The sequence below is a fragment of the Papilio xuthus genome, unplaced genomic scaffold (assembly GCF_000836235.2).
Source record: "Papilio xuthus unplaced genomic scaffold, Pxut_1.1 DF826961.1, whole genome shotgun sequence".
In the NCBI taxonomy this organism is placed as follows: Eukaryota; Metazoa; Arthropoda; class Insecta; order Lepidoptera; family Papilionidae; genus Papilio; species Papilio xuthus.
In genome coordinates this window covers 848,443-876,040 of record NW_013531688.1, presented here as the reverse complement: position 1 = coordinate 876,040, position 27,598 = coordinate 848,443, and the positions used below count along the sequence as shown (strand labels likewise).

Genomic DNA, 27,598 nt, shown 5'->3' with positions numbered 1-27,598 from the left:
TTTACAGTTAGAATTTGATCCGAGTCTGAGTTATAAGGTAAGTACTATTTCTCATATTAAGTGTCAGTAAGAATTGCTTCTTCCCTCTTCCCTTCACATCATAAATTGGGGAGCAATAAAAGCCGGCTTAATAAAACTATTATAAAATGTACTTTTAATACGATAAAATAATTCATCCTAACTGAAATATTTAAAACAAATATTTTGTTAATATAATACAAATGCCCTATTTAGCTTTGTTTCTTTCCCTTGTATAGTATTTCTCGTAAACTTTATTCCACATATCCATCGCTGCAGTGCGTGGGAAATCCATCATCTCTATATCCATACCAATATTTAGAAGACGAGGGGCGTGGTAGTCCAACGATTCCCATCGCGCAGAATCACTTTTATCTGGCGTGGGATTCCTAAAAAAGCAAAGTACGCCACATAGAGACATAATCATTACATCTATTTCTGTAAAGTTCAGTACTTCAAACCAAAAAAAGAACTTGGTCTAAAAAAATCCTGTTGTAGTACAGCTTATTTCAAATATTATACTTACAAATGCTTGACGAAGTTCGTCCACAAAGTAACTAATTTGTCTTGCACCTTTCCATCATCACCACTAAGAGTCAGTCCATTCTCTGAAAATAAGAAGGCCAATTCGTCGGAATGGGCCGCTCCTATTTTGTCTATACCATTTTCTGGTTCAACTCCAGTATCCCCGGAGTGAGAAAATTGATAGTAGTAGACGGGATAGTGTGACGATGAGGAATGTAATCGAGCGCTCCGATGTACGTGATTGATGAAATAAGCGTCGCTGAAATTAAAGAAAAATTATCCATAAATTAACAAAAGTTATTGATCTATCTATAAAATCCCTTACCTATGATACTCAATAATAGAAGCAAGATTAAAGTTTCCATTCTTGAAATAAATGTCTTTTATTCTGTCCCGAGTCTGATTTAATTGCCTGGCACCCATATCTTCAAGTTTCATGGGTAGTAGGAACATCATGTCAGTCGAGAGTCTTCTTATAACATTTGCTAGCTTAAGCATAGTTGCAAATATGTATCCTTCATTGTTATTGTACCCAATGATCAATGGAACACCGATCACCTTTCCATCAGACATCAGATCGTAAGGCGGTTCCGCTAATAATCTTTCTTCTTTCTTGAATGATCTTTCTACACAAATTCCAAATGGAAAGTAAGGCATATCTAAATCTTTAGATTTCTCAACTAAGTCTTCTAAACTTGTTTCTAGCAAAGTAGTTGGAAATTCTTTATTGTTGAAGGCTGTCATCAATGCATTTACTCGAGATTTTGGGTTATAATTGAATGCCCACGGACTTAAAACAGTACCGCTTTGCATTATGGCTCCATGAAAGAGACCTTGAGACATTGGTGAGAGCATTATTGTCTCCACAATCGCTGCTCCGAAACTTTCTCCCGCAAGGACTACATTGTCTGGATTTCCTCTAAACGCTACAATATTATCTCTAACCCAACGAAGTGCAAGGATCACGTCCTTAACACCAGCATTACCAGGTATTTGTTCTTCGTGAGAACATAAAAAACCAAGTGGCCCCATTCTGGAAACGAAAACGAATTTGAATATTAGTATTTCACTTTAGAAATGTAACAAAAAAATACATTGTTCATTGTACCGGTGTCGAACGGTGACCAGTATAATTCCTCGTCGCACTAATTGACCTGGATGGTAAAATCCACTACCACCTTTAACCCATAATAAAACAGGCCAAGGTTGTTCGTTTGGGGTTGTTGGTGTATAAACATCCAGTTGTAAACACTTATCAACTGGAGAACTTGCAGTACAGTGTGGATCGTTTGCTTCTCTGATTCCTGTCCAAAATGGTGCTAGGCCAGCTCTCTGAAACATGGAATATAATAGAATTATTAGTCCGTCATCAAATTTAGTTATGCTTTAGTGCAGAGATTCTCGAACTTGTTTTTTTTTAACCCTTTTCAAATATTTACTTAGTTTTGGTGAACTCGAATGCTAACAGTTTATCCTAAATATGTGATCCTTTAACATTATCTCCCAATTTCGTAAATCCTCGTGACTAGGGACCCAGAAGTACACTTAAAGCACTTTGAAGTCCACTGAGAATTTCGTTTCATACCAAATTATTCGAATAATTGTATGCTCACCTTAAACCTACCAGTTCCATTAGAAGAAGCGTACGGTATACCTATGTAGGAAATGTATCCGTCTTTAGAAACGCCTCGTATCAACCCTTGTGCTGTCGTTACCACATTTTGATGTGTCATAGAGAACAAGCTAGCTATTATAAATGATATTAGGTACATTTTTATATAAATTATTATTTTATAGTAGTTGTAAGGGCCTATAGTTTCTGCAGCTCCAAAACTTGCGAATGCGTTAGGTTACTCTGGTGCTCTGAATATTAATGATGTGGGTATATTACTCGTGTCATTTTATTGAACAATTGCGAAAATGGATCACATTTTATGCATCGAAGCGTTGCTTCCTATGATACCTCTTTCACTTCCGTAATAATGGAATGGCATATCAGATTGATGGTACTGGCTTTTGTATATTATTAAAATAAATATTTTTAATAGTATAATTTTATTACTATTAAAATTGTGACGTAATAGAAAATGTAGTCTTCCAAGTAGGGTTGGCGACTGGTAGGTGGTCAGCCCGTAAAAATGAAGTCGAAACTTATATTATAGGTTTATGAAACCGTGGAAAAAATATGTGTCGACCTCTCATTGTGGGATAAGATCAGGGAGATGATGGATCAGTACTAAAGTTATAACAAAAACTAGTTAAATCTTTAGGAGCTAGATCTAGAACGATGATAAAATACAGAGTATTTATTCATTCTTTTAATAAATTCATTCAAATTTACAATGACCGCGTAATTTCCAACTTAAGTACAGCATTTAAAAAACAGCACTTTTTCTTAGAAACTTATAAAAATGTCACAATAGGTAAAAAAATTCACATGACAAATACACACACACGTACAATCTTAATCTAATTAAAACATAGAATTTCAAACGACTAGCACATTACCCTGAAGTCCTAGTACCAGAACGTCTAAAAGAAAACATATTCATCATTTATCCCTTTCATTCTCTGTATTAAAAAGAGAGAAAGTAATATGTTTCTATAGTATGATGACAAACGAGAAAACGTCCACAAATACTACTTGTACAGATGTTTTGGTAATGAATTTCTTATTTTATTCAACTCGGCTTTGGTACCAAGTTGTATGTTTGATTTTCAGTGATAATTTGCAAATAAAAACTGAGATCAACAATATGTTTGTTCAGTAACAGTTTTTAGCGTCATATACAGTAGACAACATTATTTAACTTTTTCACTCAGAATCCATCAGTTAATAATTAGCTTATGGGCCATTTCATCTATCCCTATTCCAAATTTCAACCAGTTTCAAAGCTGTTTTGGAGTTACGTAATAACAAACATTCCACCAAACTTTCGCATTTATAATATTAGTATGAAGATAATAGAAATCTAGAACTAAAGGAGTGCTAACCTAATCCTTAGACAACTCTGAGTACGGCAGTTTGAATGGAATTCTGATTATAATGCAGATGTTTATGATCAGTTGAGCTTAAATCACAAATTAATCTTTATTTAAATATTCTAATCGTTTCTAATTCAAAACTTAAATTAAGTCTTAATCTAAATGTATCAAATACTTCAATGACAATGAATACAGTCTAAAAATTCTTAACGTAGATTTACACTGCTGTAACACTCGTACAATAATGTACTGTTATCTCCCTCAATCTCCTTTAAATAACTGAGATAATAACGTTTTTCTACGAGTGTTTTGCCAGTGAGAACTGACGGTTACAATCATCAATGAGTACACAAACTTAATACTACGAGTCTCTTTCTTAAAAATCATTCTTAATAAATAAAAATCCCCACAACGGATGCTTTTGTAGGATATTAAAATCCTGGTTGGAAATATATTTTCAATTTATAAAAACTATTGTAGAAACTGAAAATACATAAATATAGAAAACTGAGTATAGAAATCTTTTGTTGGTATCATTGTTATGTTCTTTGCTTTGCTGGTCGTTGTATCGTTTTATTTTGACTTTATTAAGTTAGCACGTACCATCTATCGACCACATCATCACTTGACATCAGGTGGGCGCGTGGTAAAGTGCTAGCTTGTTCAACTTTAAAAAAAACTTATTTGCTTAAATACTACTAAACCTATATCCTGTCAACGCTCGACTTTCTTTCATATTTAAATTTATAATTGAGAACTTAAAAGTTCTTCGTCAACCAGCTAATTAATCCAAGCATCTTTACAAAACTTCTTACATTCTTGACAATGGTAACGTACAAACTACATGATGTCAGTCAGTTAGTTCAACTCGCAGTGGTGTTGTATAGATTATTGAAGAATTCTAACATTTCTATTTGCGCGTCTGTCGGATCTGTGGACTTGTAATATGTGTTTTCTATTTCTTGATATCTCAGGTATCTGTCAACGGGTCTCCAAGCTGCTACCTCGTTGCCAATGCAGTTAGGATATCTGGAATAAAAATTAAATATATTAACATATTTAATTGAAGAGTACTCAAGAATCCGAATGAATTATCAAATGTTATATTATAGGGCTTGAGGAAATGTTAACTTACCCGCATTTAACGAAATTGCTGACAAAAGTAGTCATCCTTTTCCTCATCAAGTCGTCTTTACAACCAGATGGGAACGTAATATACTTCCCCATGATTGAGTTAACTTTAAATACATATGTCATGTCCTCGACATGTCCCACTCCTTTGTAATTTATACCAAAAGCTGTTTTAATCACATTAGCCTTTCCTTCATAAGAAAATTGGTACAAGAACACCGGAGCACCTCCCATTGCTTGCTTCATTTGCGCTATCTTCAACGCTGGGTAATTATAAAACGTATCAGAACAAGAATGTATATAGTTATCCATAGTGGGTTCTCCATTAAAATACTTCTGTTCTACCTCCTTCGCGATGTTAAGCAAGTCGCTGGGAGGTGCATTAAAAAGTATACTAGGTGATAAAACTAGCAAGGGGTTCTCATTTATCCTTGTTATCATGTCTATTTGTTCGAATCTCGGACGGAAGCTTTCGCATTCGGCGGTCGTGAATCCGATAAACATTTCCATGTTTCTTCCAACACCTTTGTTCATTAACGTTATTGGGTCTTCCAGTACGACTGGATTTACACCTGGTATTTTCTGTTCTAGCACTGGCACGAATGTCGTTAGTCCAAAATAATCTATTAGCATTCTGTTTGCGTTCATAATCTTGTCTATTGGGAGTTTGATTAGTTCGCTGTGCGCTAGTTCAGGGTCTGTGCTTGTGATGTTGAGGTGCGTCAAGAACATGCTGGCAATGTTTTGCGCGAAGACCGGAGATAATGTGTAAAAGGCGGGCATTGCGGTGCCACTCATCAGTATTAATCTGTAATTGATAATGGCTCATTAAATACTGGGGTAAACACACGAGCAGTTCTATATACCGACTAGTTTCAGACCCGTGGATCCTTGAATGTGGAAAGTGATGAATGGGATAGAAGCCTTTTAAAAGTTGACTCAAATACTTTCTGTGCAATTCCGTTATTAGGCTCCGAGCCCCTGATTGGGAACGGTACAGAGCTGATGATAACGATGTAAAGTAAAAAGTATTAACATAATTATTTTGATAAGTACCTATTGAATAGTCCTTCGGTGTCGGGTGCGAATGAGGTGAGATGTGCGATGGTGGCGCCGGCGCTCTGCCCGCCAAGCGTGACTTGCTCCGGGTCCCCGCCGAAAGATCTAGCGTTGGTCCGTACCCAGCGTAGCAGTGTAATGACGTCACGTATAGCGTTGTTTCCCGGTATACTCGGCGTATTCAATGATAGAAAGCCGAAAACGTTCAGCCTGGAAACGAAAAAATAAGTAATTAAAAAAACAATTTTGTTTGTAAACCTATACAATAAGAAAATACGAGCTTTGATCATATTACTGATTTTTAGCGCCTGTCATTTGTACTTTAAATATTTTTGCATTTTTATTTTCAAAGGCGCAACTGATTATTAGAAATTTAAAAGTAAAAAGTATATTGGATCACATTGTAACATCTAGAACAAAAACTAATAGAAAATAATATTCCTACCTGTAGTTGAAAGTTATTACAATAACACCCTTGCTGACAAGATACTCCGGTCCGTATACATCCGAATTACCGGACCCGAAAGAGAAGCCGCCGCCGTGGACAAACACCAGTATAGGAAGACCCGGTTGTTTTGGCTCATCTTCTTCACTCAAACCAGCCTCGTAAGGCGGTTTTAGGTGCCTCAAGGGTCTTCGCAAGCTGGATTCCGGCAAAGCTTCGATGGGAACGTGTATGTTAGCGTATATACAAGCTTCTTCCATCTTATGTGATGTCATCATTTTGCCGTAAAACACGTCGTGTTGTGGGCATATCGGGCCTTCTTCGGACGCGTCCAGAGAGTCCCATGGCTCTGCCGGTTCTAGTTCCTGTAATATTTTTTATTTAATTACATTATGACGAAATTAAAACTTTGACTTTGAGGTGTTTTTAAATCCTGTTAGGTCTAGTTTGATTCATTCGTTTCAATGTGTAATCCATTACCCGACGTAAAGCCTATAAGCTATCAGAGAATCATTTAGCTATTATAAATATAAACATACCTTGAACCTTAACTCGCCGAGTGGTTGTTTCGCGTAAGGAACTCCTCTGAAGCTGGCGTATACAGTGTTATTCTCCGCAAAGCGTCGTAAGCCGCACACCCATCCGGATTCCAGTCGAGCGCGCACCTCGCAACCCACCGGCTCTGATATTACAGCACCGGCTGAAATATATAAACTTTAAATTTAAATAAAGACCTCGCAGTGTCATTTGAAACATTAAATTAACAAAAATACTGGCCACCAAATCTTTAAGGTAATTGAAACGGCTTTATAAAAAAAACATTCGAATTGATAAACTCCTTCTGTTTGAATTCGGCTTAATTGTATTAAGAGAAACCAATTTTTGCTTAAATTAATTACAATTCCGATGAAATACTGTAATGGCAAACTTCTACAAATTAAGTTACATTAAAAATACATGTAGCAATCCGTAGCTAATGCTACGAGGCTACGAATGGATGATATAAAATAACCCATTTTAGAAAAAAAACATTTCATAAATTGTTTAAATGCATAATTAAACGAATAAAATGGAATCGATAAAACATAAAACACTGATTGCAGAAATAATTATGCACAGTGCGATAAAGTAGAGGAAAAATTGGGTCATTTCTTATCGTTATTATAAATATATTTATAAAGATAAATACATGCATTTATACATATTTACTGTTATCTGGAACGCTAATGATTGCATTTCCAGGTTTCTATCAACAAAGTTTTAAACATTTGTTATATACAATCATCATCATCAGCTCACTATACGTCCCCACCGAGGGGCTCAGAACCTACGCTAAATTAAGGGTGATTAGGCCATAGTCAACCATGCTGGCCAAGTGCAGTTTGGTTGACTTCACACATATCTTTGAATTTCTTCTCAGATATGTGCAGGTTGCATCACGATGTTTTCTTTCACCGTATGAACATCGGAGGTATGTACATATGTAAATCGGAAACCGAAAAACACATTGGTACATGGCGGGATTCGAACCCAGGACATATAGATTGCAAGTCAAGTGCTTGACCCCTGAGCCACCGACGCTCCTTTTGTTATATACAGAAGTTCCTAAATGTCTCTCGATCTCTGAAACATCTCTCTGACCTTGTCCCACTTACATAGGGTTAACGCACCAAGTCTTTGTCCTCTAAATTAATCTATCGACCTTCATCTCCCTTGTCACCTTTCTCACAATCCATCTGCTCCTAAGCCTATTTCTAGTAGTGTACCCCTCCACATTCATACCTAACTCTCTCCTTATCACATGCGATTCTCCGAACATTCAATATTCCTGACTTACTGTAGACTAAAGAAAGCGAACCGAGTGACACCCCTATTTTCAAAATCGGTTCAAGTCTTTTATGGTCCAGGCAATAATATATTAACATACTCAATCAAATACATATATAAAAATACAACAGGTAAGGTAAATAATCTACCCTTGTTTTACCTATTGGGTTTAATTGTACGAGAATAAAAGCCGTGTTTGTATTGTTATGTAATTGACTCCGGAAGCAGTAGTTGTGACCCGACGCTGTAGACGTCTTATCGTTGGCAGTGCAACCTGTTGCCAAGCGACACATGCCAACTTACACGTGCTTGTAGATAAAGCTGGGGTGACCATGCAACATCGAAATTATGGGACTTTTTTTTAACTAATGCCCTATGAGTATTCGTAACCGAATCCCTCATAATTATAATATTCCCATCACTTTTACGGTCTTGATGAGAGAAATAGTGTCGTAATTTTAAGACACATCTGTCTGTTTATCGCAAGTCAATTTTAAATTCATACGGATTGAAATTTAAATAAAACTAATTTTAACGTTACTAGTTCATCACATACATTACAAGATAATTTATTACTAGATTTTTTTTAATTCCTCGCGGACGAAGACGCGAGCAACTGCTTGTTAAATATACACTACTTAGGAACTATGTAGCATTCTAGTGGAGAATTTTATTTTTAAAATCGATCTATTATTTATTTTCCAATTCATTTGTTACAAACATACAAAAATACTTGTCTTTATAATACTGTTATGTAAAATGTAGGTTGTTTATGTATTTAGGTAATGCTATGCGAACACAACAAACCGAAGTTAAAGAAGCAGGTATTTGTCCGCAAATAATAAATATCATGGTGTCAGTACATGATCACACCTCCGACCTTACGATCGATGCAATCACAGTCGAGCGTTCGCGATATCACAAACATCAACATTTTTTTTTAAACAGAAACCAAACACAAATTTCGCACGCTTTATACCTACTCATTAAAACGAGATGATAATATTATTATTGTTAGTTCGCACTGCTTAAAAAAAACACTAGCTGTCGCCCGCGACGTCCTCTTGCAGTGAAAAAACTTAAATAAGTAGTCTATGTGTTCTTCCAGACTATTTCTACGTCTGTGCCGAATTTCATCAAGATCCGTTCAACCGTTCCGGAGATACCTTCTAACAAACATCCATCCATTCGCATTTATATTAGTAAGATGTGAGATTTTCAGCACTGTAGACTCATGGTAAACGACCTTAAGATTCGCGATTAGTTTGATTTCTGTTTTCCTAAAGACGAAGATCGTAGTTGGATAGAATAGTATAGATTTGAATCAACGACAAAATATTTTGCGATCCTTAAACAGATTCGTGTTACATAGAAATACGTTTACTATCTTAGTTACGTGAGAGCGTATTAGCGAAACGAATTGTTTTTCTTTTTTTAATTAATGTTTCCATTCGTTATGTGGCCAATTGTGGAATGTCATGAATTGTGATAATGAAAAATATTTCAAGGTTAAAGGCATGTAACGCGTCTCATAAATAGTATGGTTTAAGATTTTACACGGACAAACGCATTTAACTTAGGTCTATTGTTTTCCCATAGCACCCAAATAACATAGAAAATTAACATTTTTTACTACAATGTTATAAACATTATTTTTATATGTTTAACAAATAAACTAAAAATAAACGCATCGATATCGAAAACACAATCTTCAGTAGAATGCTACATTATTCCTAAGTAACTACATATTAATAAAGCAGTTGCCAGTTGACTTCACACATATCTTTGAATTTCCTCTCAGATATGTGCAGGTTGCATCTCGATGTTTTACTTCACCGTAAGAACGTCGGATAAATGAACATATGTAGAATCGGAAATCGAAAAACACATTGGTACATGGCGGGATTCGAACATAGGACCTGCAGATTGCAAGTCAAGTGCGTGACCCCTAAGCCACCGATGCTCTCAAAAAAGTCTAGTTTAGTAATAAACGCCTGTGTCTCGGGGACAGTGTAGCATCTCAACGTAAACAAATCTTTCGTCTTTGTAACATTAGTATGGATAATTGCTATAAAATATAAAAAAAATATATCTACCTGAGCGACGCAGAAACAGGTTTTATACCAGAATATTTTTTAAGTAAACATTTCATTGTATAATAAATACATAAAAATTATTATGTATAAAAATAATGTTATTCATCAAACCCATCCATACTAATAGGGAACTCATTTCTAATTGTTGGTTTCTGAGACCAAAATTCCAGTAAAACATTGTTATCCCTCTCATTATCTATATATATAAAAGAAAGTCGTGTTAGTTACACTATGTATAACTCAAGAACGGCTTTACCGATATGACCGAGGAGGTAGCTTAGAGCCAGGAGATGGAGATAGGATACTGTTTATTCATTATTTTTCTCGAATTTATGCCTTGAAGAGCAGCTTTTTATTTAACTTACTAATATTATAAATGCGAATGTTTAGATAGATGTGATGTGGATGGATGGATGGATGGGTGTTTGAAGATATCTCAAGAACGGCTGAACGGATCCATTAAATTTGGCATACGTCTAGAACATAGTCTGATAGAATACATAGGCTACACTAATTAAGTTTTTTTTATATATCCACGTGGACGGAGTCCCGGACGACGGCTAGTCTTTAATAAATCAGAGATAACAATTATTTTTTTATTCAGGCATTTTCGTCGCAAAAACCTACGATAAGTTGTCAAATCAACTTTTAGTTTTTTTGTTACAATAATATTTTGAAGGCGATCTGGTCAAGGTTGTAAATGAGACTAAAAATATTGCCTATTGAATATTCATATATAACATTCAGATATTCACTTCCTTACCGTTAGTTTCCACAGATCTCATTTTTTTTTAAAGAAAATGACGGAAATCGCATATGTTACGGCACTCGAAACTCATGCTTGTGATAATATAATTTTCGGATTTCGTTCATGATAAATACTTCCGTCCGGGCGAAAAAAAAATTAGTGACCTATGTTCTTGTAGGCTATGTTCTACATCTATGCCAAATTTCATCGTGATCCATACAGCAGTTCCCGAGATACCCTCTAATAAACATACATCCATTCAAACATTCGCATTTATTACCTTACCAACTACTATAGTATTTATTTATTAAATGTAAAAAATAACAGTAACACGTTTGGATCACGGCATAAAAATGTCCTTTTCGCACGAACCTGTTTTTTAGCAGTGTTAATAAATACCAAATGCGAAGATTTGGATGTATGTATGGATGGTTGTAAGAAGGTTCAACAGATGTAGAACGTAGTCTGGAAGAACACAAAGACTACTTACTAACTTTTTAATACCGCACGGACGGAGACGCGAGCACCAGCTGTACATAATTAAATTATACAAACTTTCGTGAGACATTATAGTAAACTGATATAAAAACGGCTAAACCCTCACGTATATTAGTTCGGTGGGGGCACCAGTTAATACCAGTACCACTCATCCTGATGAAGGGCCCCCGTTGGGCTCGAAACTAGTCGGTGCCGCCACCGGACGAATATACGTGAGTGTTTAGCCGTTTTTATATCAGTTTAGCTATACATAATTTTGTAAATTCACTATACTTACGACCAATTAACAAATAACTACATTACTCGCTTACTAATTTAAAATCGGGCATTGAACTACAACGGCTTCTGAATTAGATTAAGCGTTGACGAATCGAATATTTAGTTAAAATCGATTTTATTATATCACTATGCATCCAGAGTATCGTCACAGTCACAAGTGATAAGCGAAAACTATTAATATACATCTTCCTATCTTACTATTATTATAAATGCGAATGGATGGATGGATGTTTGTCCCGAACGGCTACATGTATCTTGCTGAAATTTGGCATAGATGTAGACTGTCTGATCTGATCTGTTAGACACATCAATTCCAGAATTCAAAAAAATCGAGACTCAACAAATTGTATCAATACAAGTGGCTTAACAATCGAAACCTAAAGTTTTTATTACATTTCTTGTTACATATATTCTAAAACTAGCTAACGCCTGCAAGTCCGTCTGCGCAGAGTTAAAAAAAAACTTAATTAGTGTAGCCTATGTGTTCTTTCAGACTATGTTGAGATCCGTTCTAGAGATATCTTCAAACACCCATCCATCCATCCTCATCACATCCATCTAAACATTCGCATTTCTAATATTAGTAAGTTAAACGAAAAACCGCTCTTCAGGCATAAATCTAAAAAAAAAATGAATAAATAGTATCCTATGTCCGTCTCCTGGCTCTAAGCTACCTCCTCACCAATTTTCAGCCATATCGGTAAAGCCGTTCTTGAGTTATAAATAGTGTTATCCATATATATATATATATATATATATATGTGTATGGATGAATGGATGTTTGTTAGAAGGTATCTCAACGGATCTCAATCAAATATTGCATAGATATAGTTAATTAAGTGTTTTTAAATTCCTTAGCTATTAAAAATAAAAATAAAATATTTTGATATGAAAACATACTATAATTTATATTTAAATTAATTTACGTCAAGGAAAATATGATATTATTTATATTTTCATTGATATCACTGGTGATTTTTGCATAAAAAAAAATTAATTGGATAACTGTCAGAAGCAAATTATGATTTATAACCTTAAAGGTTAACATAACTAACTAAATTAAATATTCGCAAATCAATAATTTAACAAAATACTGCTTCAGTGACATCTACATGGAAATAAACAACTAAATATATATAAATGGCGAAATTTAAATAATAAATACACCAATATAACTCCTAAAAATATATTGAAAAATTGAAAAATACAATTTGAAGTAGATTAATAAGTTAAATTCACTTACCCCCAAATATTAATATCAAAATAAATCACATGATCCAACCCTCAAATTTTATTAGAGTAACTCACCGTGTAGAAAGACGACAACAGCAAGTCGGTACACATTGTAGGCCCTCATGTCTCACTCGGCCCGCAAACACACTGTCACTGTTTGCCCGCTCCACCGTCGACATTATAAATACTACCGTAGAAGCCACGCTTGCACCACGCTTTAGTTTGATACCTACAACTGTCAGCCTCTCAGAGGCTTTAAAATGTTATAGTAGGAGTTCTTTAGTGAAAACATTAAGACATTAAGATTGTAAAGCTTTATTAATTAGCTATATTCTATTTTACTTTTTTATATTATATTTCCGATATAAAAATATCAGAATTAAAGATATTTTAAAAGTAACAGATGAGAATCTTCATGTTATGAAAACTCACAACCATTAACATTATTGCATAACATAAGCAATTAAATCAGTTTTATCAGACAATATTACGGTAATTGATAATATCAATTAATAGTTAAGTCGTGATATCGCGTGATCTTGGCAATGAATTTACCTGAAAAAGCTAAAACTATACTCAACCACAACCTTAGCGACTACCCTCAATAAAGATTTCTTTTTCTTAAACTTCATGCGTCTATATCAAATTACTAATGGGCAGTTTTAATTTTGAATACTGGTTAGTTAGGTAAAAACTAAGAATTTGAGTGTATGTCGCGTCTGTTCTCTTTTATTCTTTTCCACATCTATGCCTACCACGCGACAACGCACGTTCGCTTGTAACATTACCCGAGGAGGCTTAATGCCTAAATTTACAGTCGCAACTCGCTTTTAGGCCTAACGTTTCCGCTTCCTAGCTCTAAATAATAAAATAATGGCCAAATAAACCAGGTTAGAACCGAAAGTATAAAGAATCGAGGTTAGGTTAGCACTGCCTGATACCGCCCTTACCCTTATATTAGCACACCTCTTTTAGAAGTAACCACCTTTTTATTTATTGCTATCAACCATAGAGAACTGCGGAAACATCCGTGTAAAAAAATATTTGCATCCTTCTCATTAATTGAGAAAAACAATCTGTTTTCGAGACTTATCACGATGTGTTGAACCTATTAATCTCGTGTGACATTTCGCTGTGATTTCACGTATGTTTGAGGTCCGTATTGATTCGTTCACCTTAATCTTGTTTTAAAATACTTTTTTGAGCAGCAATTAAATTGGCCTGACTTGTCTCGTGAACATCCTTGACTTTCTTTCAATGTTTCTTTTTAGTCTTCGTTTGTATATTTTAAAAATTTTTAATAATATGCTCAGTGAGTCGTCACTGTATCACACTCTCGGTCTCTCTACGTCCCACTGAGAGGCTCGGAGCCAACCCTAAGTCAGAGGTGACTAGGCTATAGTCAACCAAGCTGGGCCGGTTCGGGTTGACTTCAAACATATTTTGGAATATCTTCGCAGATTTCACGAAGTTTTCCTTCACCGTAATAATGTCGGATAAATGTATTAAATCGAAAATTGAAAAACACATTGGTACATGACGGGATTCGAACCCAGGATCTACAGGTTACAAGTCAAGTGCTTAACCACTGAGTCAGTTGTCACTGCGTAACTTATTACAATATAAGTATTATTAAACAATATATAAGTAATAGGCTGTAGCTTAGGGAACGTACCCATACTACGTGACCCGTTTAGGGGGGGAGCGGAGTCTTTAGAATACTACGGTCAGTCACAGGAGCGGGGGGGGCTCAGGTTTTTGTCACGTGGCTTGTGGTTGTTCTTTTTCATAATAAATAATTCACTAGTAATTTAAGTATGCATACAGTCTTAAAAAAACTTAGAAGGAACTAAAAGAATAGGTCACGTAATATGGGTGTATTCCCTTATAACCTAGATTAAAAAATTAATAATATTACGATCGTTGTGTTATGTTTTTTTGTGTGATATTTTGATAATTTTCCTCTCTAGGTACAAATTTTATTTGAAACAATAAACCGGCTTTTTGACTCTTAACGTTGCACGAGTAACCGCGTGTCCTTGACAATATGTTTTTTGCATAATATTTTAATTATGTACATTACATGAGCTTCCACTGTCGAAATACTATTAAGAAAACATATTTATCTCTTGTTTAAAGCGAATTTGAAGAATCATAATATAATTTGCAGAGTTTGTCGGTGAAAAAATCAAGGATAAAATAAATTTTAAAAATCTGAATGGAATTATAAGTTTAAATAGTTGTAATAAAGCCACAGCTAACTTAGCTAAGCAAAGTATAAATATAATTTTGTTTCTGTCTCGTCTTAGTTAAATATGCCTCATAGTTATTCCGCCTTTGAGTGACACGGAAAAAAATTATCGCTGTACGAAAGGTACAGTGTTCTGTACATATTTTTTATTGTATAGGCTTCGTGTACACGTTTAGAATCTGCATAAGATTGATATTACTTTGAGTACACGAAGAAATAAGTTGTACATTTTCAATAGTATGTTTTGTTTTAAATTTCTGGTCAAACTATAATTTTTACAATCGCCGTACTTCTGTTTTCGGTCGCCGTTCCATCCACAGATCAGGTATTACCAGACATGTTAGTTCCATGACTGAACAAATGGACGATGAAATCTCAAAGGTTGCAGGGTCGTTGATATGAGAGCACAGATAACCTGTCACGCTCGTGCCGTGTTCTCTCTGCATTATTAATCTGTATTTACACGGTGAACTAAAAGGTTTACACGAATGCATATTATGATGTAAATTTTACGACAAACTAGGTCATATGTAATCTGTATGATGATGTTGCCATTGCGATTATTAAATCGGTTAAATTTGAACCAAATGGATAATATTTTCATTATAAATGTTGTGGATCGGTTGTAAGCCACTGACGTATCTACAAACAAGCTGACAAAAGAACAAGATTTTACAAATTATGCGTTTGGAGACATCTATTGTTAAGTTTCAAGGCCCACTTTCAATTACAAATTTATTTTTTTGATGAAAATATGAAATAATTAAAAATTTGTCGTTTATCAATGTACAAAATTTAGACGCAGAGAGGACGGAGAGTGGAAGATTCATAGGTTGAGGGATCGAATGGGAAGGGAAAAATATCCTTTGAATAGAAATTGTTCATTCTAGCAGCTGTACTTCTCTATTTTAGTGAATACAGGTGGCCGAGTGCTTGTTGCTGCCTTTTATAAGAAAAAAATAATAAAAAAAGTTTTCGTATAATGGGCTATAAGACAACGATATCGTAGTTAGTAGCTGAGGTAGTTTAGCACGCGAATGCCAATCCGGATCGCGGGGTCATTGCACTCGCTCACAGCCACTAAACTGTTGTACTCTCCTATTATTATTATTTTCTACTATACTCCGTTGCTATTGTTTTATAGATCATCATGAACTCGAAATGACCTCCATTTTTTTTAAATCGACAATTTCTTACTTTAAATTTAAACATATTGTGCTTTCAAGGTATTTTCTTATTGAATAATAGGTATCGCCCGCGACACCGTCCGTACGGAATAAAAAAAAACTTAGTAAGTAGTTTGTGTGTTCTTCTGAAGTATGTTCTACATCTGTGTCAAATTTTATCAAGATTCATTGTTTTTTTTTTACTGATTGCCACTGTTTGCCTTGAGGAGGCATTTACAGCTTCACCGAGCTTGAGGTGGCCGAGCGCAGATGGCACTTAACCTAAACCTCGTTTAAAAGTAACTAAGCTCGAGGGCTCCCTCAGGAACCTCGGCTCGGGCCATTACTTCGTTATTATTACCGGATTGGGAAAATTCGTTTGAGCTGTTCCGGTGATTTTTAATAAACATCCATCTATGCTTTCGTATTTATAATATTTGTAAGATTTTCTTGTTGTGTGAATGCACAATTCAGTACACAAGTATATTTATTGTATAGTACAAATCTGTGTTCAAGAAATTTCACGACCAGTTGTTTCGTATTTAACTTCATAAATTAATAATTACTAATGAAAAATAAATCATCTTTTTTCTTCAAAATGGTTTTATAAAATATGCTTGGAGATTTAGTACTATTAGATATTTTGTTTACGGCTTAAATAGGCAAATCGAATTTGCCTAATAAATGTAAATAATAAAACAAAGCAAATGGCAAAGAAGTAAAAAATAGTGCAGACGGCGTATAGATTATATCATCTGCAGACTGTAGACACGAATGATTTATACTGTTCATTGCAGACGCATTCTTATTTTACTGTCTAGCATTCGTTACTCTATGGACTTTTTACGTATACCTTTTTATTTTTTGTTATCAATGAAATTTGCACAGATTCAAAGTCAAAGGGACGTGGGTTCATGTTTTTTTTTTATATTTTTAATCAAATATGACCAGTTTCCATACTTTTGTTAATGCAGAATTCTATGTCATTATCATCAGCTCTATGCGTTCCCACTGAAGGGCTCCGAGCCTACCTACCTACTACCTAAGTTAGGGGTGACAAAGCCATAGTCAACCACGCTGGCCTTGTGCGGGTCGGTTGACTTTTCACATATCTTTGAATTTCGTCTAAGGTATGTGAAGGTTGCATTTCGATGTTTTTCTTCACCGTAAGAACATCGGATAAATGTACATATGTAATCTGAAGACGAAAAACACATTGGCATATGGCGGGATTCGAACCCAGGACCTGCAGATTGATTGATTGAAGATTGGGATGAATTTGTGTGCCACCGACGCTTTTGTTTTCTATATGGTAAATGGCATTAAATTGTATTTTGATGACTGGTACATTTTAATATATAAATGCTACATATCGATGTATATAATCAGCTCCTTATGTGCTTCGAGATAGTGTAATTACTCCAATACATGATGATTATAAAAAATGCATCACGAATATATTCAAAATATTGGGGAATTATTATATTATTGTTTATGTGACCAGGCGTAATCACAGTTCGCACGATATTATAATTATGACCTCGTCCCACTGTTTCTATACGGAATAAGAGACATTTGGACGCTCCAGGCGTATTAATTGCTCATTTTTTGGTCCACATTTAAGTTTTTTTTTTACAAAAAAAGGCAAAGGTACAGTACAAATTTTCAAACGATGACAAATGACGAACACAACTGATACTGGTTGATTTTCTACAGGCATTCGAAATGCTTTTAAAGATTGCCCTTAACCCACATCTTACTTCTTACTAATATTATAAATGCGAATGTTTGTATGTATGGATGTTTGTTAGAAAGTAAAGTTCCGGTTCATCGGATCATGATAAACATAGGCTACTTTTTTTAATTCCATGCGGACGGATTGGAGGGCGACTGCTAGTATTAAATATGGTCTACGGTATCCAGGAATGTAGCCATTGAAATGGTGAAAGAATTTTTGAAATCAGTCCAGTAGTTTTTGTTTTCATTCGTTACAAAGAAATACTTTTCCTTTTTATAAAAGTAGTGTAGATAGAGAGTGGATGAAGATAAGAAACACAGGTAAAAAGACCCTCCCCTCCCCTACATGAATTACCCTTGTCTAGTTAGAAACCGCCAGGAACCAGTGCTATTTCGAACCGTCAGGCGCGATAACGGATCGTCTAGAGGTCTGAGGGCATCTCTGTTGTTTTAATTAATTTAATCAACGCCAATGACACGGAGTGCATAAGATGCTGTAATGTTTTCATTTTTGTAATCGCGATAGAAACCGAGGTTATTATGTCACTGAGATTATAAATAGTTTGGTCATATGATCAGCGCAGAGATTAATTTTGGCTATAAGGAAACTTCGCTTAGTAGATTTTTTATTTGTCTAATTTAATCATGTATAGTTTTAGACATTATTAGTTAGAGTCCTTTGGCGCGCTTTCGTTATAAAGTCAAGTATCAGAATTTGTAAGGGGACATAAACGTCGACATTTTAGTAAGGCTAGTGCTGCGCCAGTACATCAGCACAGTTTCGGATTTTCTTCCAAACAATAGGTATATAAACAAACTTAGCATCGTGATCCGTTGAGCCTTTCTGGAGATACCTTCGAACAAACGTCCATCCAACTAAACATTCGCATTTTCTTACTAGCTGTCGATCGCGACTCCATCCACGCGGGATTAAAAAAACATAAGTATTAGCCTATGTGTTCTTTCACACTATATATATATGCCAAATTTCATCGAGATCCGTTCAGCCATTAGGCAGATAATTTCAAACAAAGATCCATCCATATAAGCATTCACATGTATAATATTATATTACTAAGACTAAGATTAGTGAAAATTTGTTAGTATTTTTTACTTTCGCGTTTTGACGATTCAATAAAGGTCCATACGGGTTTCATTATTACTCGTGCAGATTTTATAAATAAATAAAACATAATGTTTATTTAAATAATCCCTAAGTATTCAGTCTGGCTTTATAAGTGATAACATACGATGTTTTAAAAACTTTGCAACGTTACTCAATGTTTGATTATTATTTAGTGCTTTGTCTATTAGCTCTCGAGACAAAATATTTCCAGCGAGTAATGCCACGTGTAACCATCAATGTCTTACAAGTAATACGTAATGTGTAGTTTAGTAATAGAATAAAAATGTTTTTCTTAACACTTAATTATATTGTATATTAAATTCGGCATAGCACTTCTGTACGGGTCAAAGAGATCACAAATTTTCCATTGTTTTATTCACAATTTCCTTGTATCGATTATCTTATAAGTATATATTTTGTATAAGAAAGTGGTAGACGAGCAAATGCTCTAAGATGCAACAGGCAAATGTATACAGAAAAATACCTCTTGGATGCAGAGCAAAGAACCGGTCATTGGGCGATCTTTGGTAGGCCTATGTCCAACAGTTGGCGTCTCGTGGATGGACAAGACAAGACCTTGTTGTGGTTATCAACACTTGTTTATTAATAAATATAATATTATTATTGTTGTCTCTGTTCCCTTGAAGAATATGAAAGGGATGAAAATAAGTTTTGATATAGCATCTAGTTTCGGGCTCCCAATGGCAATATTGATTTCTATGATTGTATACACGTCAAAATGATGTTTACATTTTAGACCTAATTCATATCCACTTATCTATAACAGTTTATTACTCAGATGTTTTGTATTACAATGTTGCCATAATCTCACTATACGTTATCTGACGAAAACAATGTAAGGCCGGTGCACATAACACGGGTATCATAACACATTGCTTGCGTCACACGTGGCGACCGACACTCGAATGTAGGCCCAAGTTATCAATGATGTCCTATGACGTCACACCACAAGATACAAAGAAATGGTCTTATACAAACGAATTGAATATTAAAAAAATAACTATGATTCACGCTCTTAACCCAGAGGGATAGTACTCCACCACGATCCTACATTCGGCGATGTTCTGACACACTTCTCTTGCTTCTAAATTCACCTACGCTTATATGCATCGGTTTATAGTGTTTTTAGCACACTTCTTGAGTATTTCATCGATCTGAACGATAAAAATTTGTCTGTGCCCCGATCTATTTAGCGCCATAAATTTCCTTAGTTAATTTAAACCTGTTACAATTCAGTAATCTGCATGTACTTTATGTCTCTAGGATGAATCATTTCACAGCTATGCTTTAGACTTGTTATATGGTTTAGGGCAGACGAATCGTGGACTCGAACCTACGATTACTTATTTGTTGATCTTGATGGTTGGTCCATATTATCCTTAACCATTAAGGCTAATGGCATTTTCGATGTTACTTGGGAAATTTGTTTATAAATCATTGTAAAGGATTCCAAGAATCATATCAGTGTTTATATTAAGAAATGCCTGTAGGGCCGAGATTTACGACAGTAGGCTAGCTGATTGAACGCTAAGAGGTCATCATTGTTCAAACATCGGCCATGAACATATAGTCAAAGAATTTAATTCGCATCCCACTTACAATAGATAATAAATTGTCAGCGTAAAAGATTGAATTTAGCAAGTATCTATTGCCATTACATGTTTGGCAATAAGATAGGATGTCGGATCAAAACTATCCAAACTATCTTTATTTCTTTTATGTGAAAGCATTTGTCTTGGAACATTTTATACTTTCTAGCTTAATAATCGTATTTGGTGTTAGTGTGATTCAATCCTTAATCTTGCTTTAGCACCTATGTGAATGAGAAATATTGTAAACATATATCTGACATAATGTTTATACTAGCAACAGTTTGAATATATAATGTCTTAACACTTTTACTATGGTAATTTATAACGAGAGATATTAATAATGATATAGAAGGAAATGTTTTTAAAAGAATATTTAGCGATGGAAACCTACGAGAAATAAATAGGAGTTGTACCAAGGTCAAATGTAAATCCACTATATCTTATCTCCCCATCCTTCTCCAACTCATATAGGGTCTGTGCACGTTTCGTCCTCCATATTAATCTGCTTTCGTCTTTTCACTCATACCTTCTTAATCTTGTCACCATTGTCTCTATCCATCCATCTCTTCCTGAGTCTACCCCTACCTGTGTCCCTCTACACATCCATAATTAAAGTTCGTGCCACATGCGATTGTTCGCCCCTCATAACATGCCCTTACCATTTTAACCTATTTCTTCATAACTCTTGCTGAATGCACTTGCTAAAGGAAGAAGTTGAAACGTATTAGTTACACAATTATGGAAGAAAGAGGAAAAATACACAGCGTAGATTTATAACAAAAATTATAATAAAAGTGTGGCAAGAGGCCCTGCTCTGGTTTTCATTTGGCTCCTTTGCATCCAGCAGAATAATACATGGAAATGATAACTCAACTTTTACCAACTGTTAATAATATTATGTCCCTTTGAAAATCACATCATCAAAAAGCGATACCACACCACGTGTTCAAGGGCCAAAGGTTAAGGGTATATTGTTATCTATGACAATTGGGTGACGGCAATAGGAAAATTACAATGTTTCGTAAAAGTAAACAGATGGACACGTGGACCAAATGTGATGAAACCAAGGTCATTATGACGTTAATTGATAAGCTTCAATTTTATGAAAATAATATAGGGAAGCCAAAGCTTTTATATTAAGCCACCAATGGGTTAGCAACTACTATTGTAAAACAACACTTAAAATGCATGCTTACTTTAAGTTTTTACAGCCTAAACACTTCTATCCTTTTCTCCTAAATAATAAATTAATAAAAATACGAGTTTGTACATATGCTTCGGCTGTGGAAACTCAGAATAACAAACAGTGTTAACTATTTGTTCCTTCATCGAGGAATTTGTTGATAAAAGACTACTGATTAGGCGTATGTTTCCGAGACCAAAATCTCCGTTTAAAACATATCGTCATCTTTGTCTTGCCAAAGGTAATGAAAGGGATGACGATATGTTTTATCCGCAGTTTTTGATCTCAGAAACGAACGGCAGATCTCTTAACAATAAAGACAATGTTATATTTATATAATGTTCTCTAGGAAACCCTATGTGATTTCCGATAGTGATGCAGGGTTAGGGTTATCAAAGGCTGTCCACGTGGCGTCTTGTCCACGCGCTCACTAAGTAGCTACTTGTTTATGTCTAGATCCAAGGGTTAAATTATAAATTTCAAAGCTTATCTTATTTTATATTTGAAATGCGAATGTTTGGATGGATAGATGTTTTAAGGTATGAATGAGAATGGTTGAATGGACCTCGTTGAAATTCAACATAGATGTAGAACATACTCTGGAAGAACACAGGCTACTAATTAAGTTTTTTTTTTAGAGACATAACAATACATTTCTGTACATACATAAAACACAAAAAGTAACTCCTAGGGCTTCCGCAAATAATGACTCTTTATTAGCAAAAAAAATAAAGAAATGAAATTTCTACAAATACAATGTAAAACGCTAAGCTTCGTATTTGTAAAGCTTCGTAATATATTACAGCATTATCGCGCGGTGCTTTGTTACTTCCTGTAGAAAGGATTACGAGTAGGGTTGCCATCAATAAACTTAAACAAAAACACTAGCTGTTAGAAGAAAGACGAGTGATTTTCTTATAAGAAAAGAATGGGAGATTAAGTGGATTTGAAGGAGGGACATATAGGAAGAGGAAATATCTTATTTCTGTACGTCTCTTCTCCGTTGTTTAAAGGTAGGAACCGCATCTGCAATTGCAGATGTCCATGGGCAGCGGTCGCTTCGTTATTTCGGTATTCAGGAAGCCGCTTCCTCGTTTTCCATCTTATAATAAAAACCATAAGAGTATCCTTTCGCAGTCCCGTGTCAACCTATCCACCTCATATTCCAGTGATACCTGGGATAAACACAAAGAACAAGTCCAGCCCGAAAAGGTGGCAACCCTGACAGGTAGTGTTGCTCCGCGAGTTCTGCGTACAATGTTGTGACGCTTATTTGGCTTCGTCTGTCGCTATGTGCATTGTGCACATCCTAATCATGGTTTTATGCAAGAATTTATGGATATTTTGAACAGTTCTTTGATGACAATAAACCAATGGTGTATCCTCACTCGTCCAATACAACGGTAATGTTGACCGAGATGTAAAAGCCGAATAAATGTAGGTTGGATGTGATAGAACATTTTACGATATTCCATAACAATCTATCCAGTGGTTTAAGATCACATAATGGAGAAATATACAATTTTTTTCTATGTAAGATCATAATATAGATAAGCGTTAAATCGTATTATGTCATAGGATCAGTATGAGCTGATGTTTACGAGGGCCAGAAACTAGATAATATGGTGGGATGGTCTACACGCGCGCGTAGCGCCCCCTTGACCCCTACGACTGTTTGTTTGTGCTACACGATGTCGTAGGTATGACGAAACTATTGTTTTTGTCATAAATCATGTGCAGGCGTGACAAGATAAAATTTCTCTAAAATTATTTGTTACTTTTGTAATAGTTAAGTTCATTTATAAAGCGACAATATATTACCTGCCAGTGTTAATAAATAGCCGTAAAAGAGACCAAATAATATGTTTATTTTACAGAAAAAATATAATTTAAGCAGTTGTTTCGATAACCCAAGTCTGTTTTTGTTTGGAAGAAAGTTATCCTTGTTTTGTGAATGTTATTGATATTTTAAAGGTCGTCTTATTTAACAACCGATACAATAATTGTAAAGATAATTAAATAAAAAAAACTAACTGCGATTCGATTCGGCATTTGTTTATGCTGTGTTCTGATTTTTATATTTTACTCGTGTGGGGTTATGACATGATTATATGATCCTAACCATAAGAGCGTCGGTGGCTCAGGGGTCAAGCACTTGAATTGCAATCTGCAGGTCCTGGGTTCGAATCCCGCCATGTACCAATGTGTTTTTCGATTTCCGATTTACATATATACATTTATCTGACGTTCTTACGGTGAAGGAAAACATCGTGATGCAACATATCTGAGAAGAAATTCAAAGATATGTGTGAAGTCAACCAACCCGCACTGGGCCAGTGTTGACTATGGCCTAATCACCCTTAACTTAGGGTAGGCTCCAAACCGTAGGGGACGTATAGTGAGCTGATGATGAGCCATATTGTTGTTATTTTTCTTTACAAATCATATCGTTCGAATGCAATAAAGATTAATGCATCGAGTGAAAACAAGTAATTAACCTAATGATATCCTTTATAAAGCTGTTCCACGTGCAAAGTATTTTTTGATAAGTACCTTATAATCAGATGCCCTTGTAAATTTGCGCGTGTACAATATTGTTCCGCGGTACTACAATCTTATTTGCTTAAAACAAATTTGTTTAACAATATACATCGAATCTATTCATACCGTATTAAATGAATTCATTCGCTATATGACACGTTTTTTTGGCATTTTGGAAAGATTCATCATTGAATATATAAGTCCAGATTGTAATACAGAGTCTACAATTTTGCATAGGTAAATTTTAAATGGGCGGCGTTCTCAATCGATGACAAATATATGCTGTTAGCCGTTCCCATGACGTCTTTCTTCGTACTTTTCTTTAATTAACACGGACAATGTACTAAAGAACATTTCCGTTTAATTAAACAATTTCATTAATAAATATTGGTATTGGTACGATATTCTTTATGTTGTATAATCTTACTTCTTACTAAAATAAATGCAACTCTCTAGATGGATGGATGGATGGTTTGTGATAAGGTATCTCCAGAACGGCTAAACGAATCTCTCTTTAATTTGGCATAGATGTATAAAATATTCTGGAAGTACAAATAAGCTACTTTGTATTAAGTTTTTTCCGCATGGACGGAGTAGAGGGGAACAGCTAGTTTTGTTGTAATATCCTGAGTGCTCATTTGTGTAACAAAACAATGTAAAATTACGTAGAAAGGCTTAAAGGGTGACTGACATGTGCTTATTTAATTATGCTAAGCCTCAGCCTGTATTGATAAATGTACATCTTTTTAGAATCCCATATAAAATGTAACAGTACTTAACACGTTACGTGCTACGATTTTCTCGTAATCAAATGAACTTGCGAATCCGAGGCACTGTACGTGTTAACATGTAGCTGTCGCCCACGACTCCGCGCGAGATTAAATTATAGATAATAGCCGATGCTTACACCTACTGAATATGCATATAAAATTTAATCAAAATCGGTCAAGCCGATTCTGAGGAGTATATTAAATAACATTGTGACATAAGAATTTTATATATAAGATAAACTCCCCGTTACATAAATTATGAAAGAAGAAAGTAAATAGGTACGATATTATCTTAAAATTCGGCGTAAATATTTAACCTGTAAATTATTGACAAAAATAAGGTCATGTTTTCTTTGATATAAATTATCACTTTATTGCTATTTATATTTCTAGATTAAAAAGTACCTAACCAAATTCAGATGCACTTTGACATTAGTCTATCATGTAAAGGCTTTCTTTGATAAAATTTTGTGTAAAAACTGTTTCTTAGTTGAATCAAACCAAATCTACATTTAAGGAGACAATGTTAAGTGCAGCAGTTAGGAAGGGAAATCTACACTAAAGGATTCATAACTGACCATTAAACCACTCTGAGGTATCTAATCTTTGTAAATGTTGTTTGTACAGGCGTGCGGCGAGGGCACGCGGCTGGCAGCTGGAGATGGAGGACGAGGTGACGTTCATGTTCCAGCTGGGCGTGCTGCGCGACGTGGCCTCCGCGCCCGCGCACGCCCTCACCCTCGCCCATCTTAAGGACCTCGCCGTCAAGTTTGTGCACGAAAAGGTATGAATGACGATTACCATCTATCACATCGCACCTCTCCACGTGACCAGTACTCTCACTGCTCCAGACATTTTAGATCTAGTTTAGAAAGACTTCCACTAATTTGCCGTCTCTTCTGACTGATTGATTACCAACTAAGCATCTTCGGCTACCACGGTATAAAATAATATCATGAAAATTGACTAACGTTGGTTTCTGAGACCAAAGTGTAATCGTCATCTCTGATGATAATTGAAAAAGGATTCTAAGAGTCAATTCTACAAACAACTCGTAGTCCAAATAAGCAAATAGTGATCGTATCGTTTATCTCTTCTAGATCCCGGACAATGGGTTGAACCGTCTGCCAGATCGTATCCTGCTCTTCCGACATGACTACTGCTCTCCCAACGTGCTGCAGCTCGTCAACTCCGCATCAGACATCACTGACGAGACCCTCGTGGAAATAGTACTCACGGCTAACCGTAAGATATTAAACTTCTTTGTTCTGTTATTAAGTTTTTTGTGATAGCCCTTTTAAATCTACTAGCAGTCGCCCGCGACTCCGTTCGCGCGGAATAAAAAAATTAACAAGTTGCTTATGTGTTCATTATGTTCACATGTGTGCCGAATTTCATCAAAATCCGGTAAGCCTTTCCGGAGATACCTTCGAACAAACATCCATCCATCCATCTAAACTATCGTATTTATATAAGTAAGATAAATGTTTTTCGAAACTTGATTTGGATAAAAGATTTCTTACATATTATAAAAAACAAACTATATGTCTTAATTCAAATAATTTTATTCACGTTACTTCAACCAATAATCTTAGTCTTAATCTTAAGTCTTAACGACTGAATTTTGACGAGTTTGGTGTCATTTTTTGTTCACAGTTGTGTTCTTCCTCTGACTGTGATAGCCAACCCATTTTTTTTTTCAATAAAACCTTTTTGATATATTATTCACAATAAGTTATTTACCAGCAGCGTTGTTATGTGATGGCGAGGGCGCGGAGAGCGCGCCTATACCACGGCCGCACGCGCTCGCCGTGCATTCCTACAAGGCGCCCACATTCTGTGATTTCTGCGGTGAAATGCTCTTCGGTCTCGTCCGGCAGGGGCTCAAGTGTGAAGGTAACATGATTCTATCTATAAATAACAAAAAATGGTACTGTTTGAATAAATATGTCTATCAACTAACGTAACATTTATCCTGTAAGGATACTATACTGTTGCTAATAAATGAAAAAAAATATTATGGCCATTTCTTACGTATTCATTAAAAAAAATTAAAAACAGATCGCCTTACGGCACACTTTTGCAGTCATACTATAGTTCAGGACTATAGGACCTACCATTAACAATTGCAGGGTGCGGCTTGAACTATCACAAGCGATGTGCTGTCAAAGTGCCATCTAACTGCGAAGCTCCTGTCGGCACCAGTGCAGGGGGCGGAGCACCCGCACGGCGCGCATCTGGAGCGCCTCGCAGCCCCTCGCGCAGTTCCACGCACAGCCACGCCTCGCGTGATGATTCGTTGGTAAGGCGGCTTGCTGATCTCGTCACTGGGAATAATTAAACTAACGGCAAAGGTTTATAATACAT

At 35.4% G+C, this 27,598-nt stretch overlaps 3 protein-coding genes across 3 annotated transcripts in view; 1 reads left to right on the top strand and 2 right to left on the bottom strand.

Moving 5' to 3' along the window:
* The window catches only part of LOC106119896 (serine/threonine-protein kinase D1-like), a 41,205-nt gene that overhangs the window by 7,148 nt on the left and 6,459 nt on the right, over positions 1-27,598 (top strand). Inside the window, exons 2-5 of the mRNA XM_013315023.1 lie at positions 25,859-26,015; positions 26,332-26,476; positions 26,981-27,127; positions 27,364-27,570. Coding sequence (XP_013170477.1) covers positions 25,893-26,015; positions 26,332-26,476; positions 26,981-27,127; positions 27,364-27,570 — 622 coding nt within the window. The 5' untranslated portion in view covers positions 25,859-25,892. The remainder of the gene's footprint in view (positions 1-25,858; positions 26,016-26,331; positions 26,477-26,980; positions 27,128-27,363; positions 27,571-27,598) is intronic.
* On the bottom strand, positions 189-2,080 carry LOC106120156 (fatty acyl-CoA hydrolase precursor, medium chain-like). Its single transcript, XM_013315384.1, has 4 exons — positions 1,652-2,080; positions 869-1,576; positions 545-802; positions 189-407 (listed from the first exon to the last, which is right to left on the bottom strand). Exons 1-4 carry the CDS (start codon positions 1,882-1,884, stop codon positions 227-229), a joined length of 1,380 nt encoding a protein of 459 aa, XP_013170838.1. The 5' UTR covers positions 1,885-2,080; the 3' UTR covers positions 189-226.
* On the bottom strand, positions 2,847-13,015 carry LOC106120154 (juvenile hormone esterase). Its single transcript, XM_013315382.1, has 6 exons — positions 12,920-13,015; positions 6,703-6,863; positions 6,164-6,528; positions 5,716-5,928; positions 4,664-5,467; positions 2,847-4,557 (listed from the first exon to the last, which is right to left on the bottom strand). Exons 1-6 carry the CDS (start codon positions 12,966-12,968, stop codon positions 4,392-4,394), a joined length of 1,758 nt encoding a protein of 585 aa, XP_013170836.1. The 5' UTR covers positions 12,969-13,015; the 3' UTR covers positions 2,847-4,391.

What these genes read in the sequence shown, in the direction of transcription:
- LOC106120156 (XM_013315384.1), bottom strand. Translation starts at nt 1,884, where the DNA reads ATGTTTCAGAGAGCTGGCCTAGCACCATTTTGGACAGGAATCAGAGAA. An exon ending in CTGGTCACCGTTCGACACCG is followed by an intron (nt 1,577 to 1,651) that starts GTACAATGAACA and finishes TTTCGTTTCCAG; the next exon opens with AATGGGGCCACTTGGTTTTT. An exon ending in ACGAACTTCGTCAAGCATTT is followed by an intron (nt 408 to 544) that starts GTAAGTATAATA and finishes TTGCTTTTTTAG; the next exon opens with GAATCCCACGCCAGATAAAA.
- LOC106120154 (XM_013315382.1), bottom strand. Translation starts at nt 12,968, where the DNA reads ATGAGGGCCTACAATGTGTACCGACTTGCTGTTGTCGTCTTTCTACAC. An exon ending in TGTTGTCGTCTTTCTACACG is followed by an intron (nt 6,864 to 12,919) that starts GTGAGTTACTCT and finishes TATATATTTCAG; the next exon opens with CCGGTGCTGTAATATCAGAG. An exon ending in GTAATAACTTTCAACTACAG is followed by an intron (nt 5,929 to 6,163) that starts GTAGGAATATTA and finishes TTTCGTTTCCAG; the next exon opens with GCTGAACGTTTTCGGCTTTC.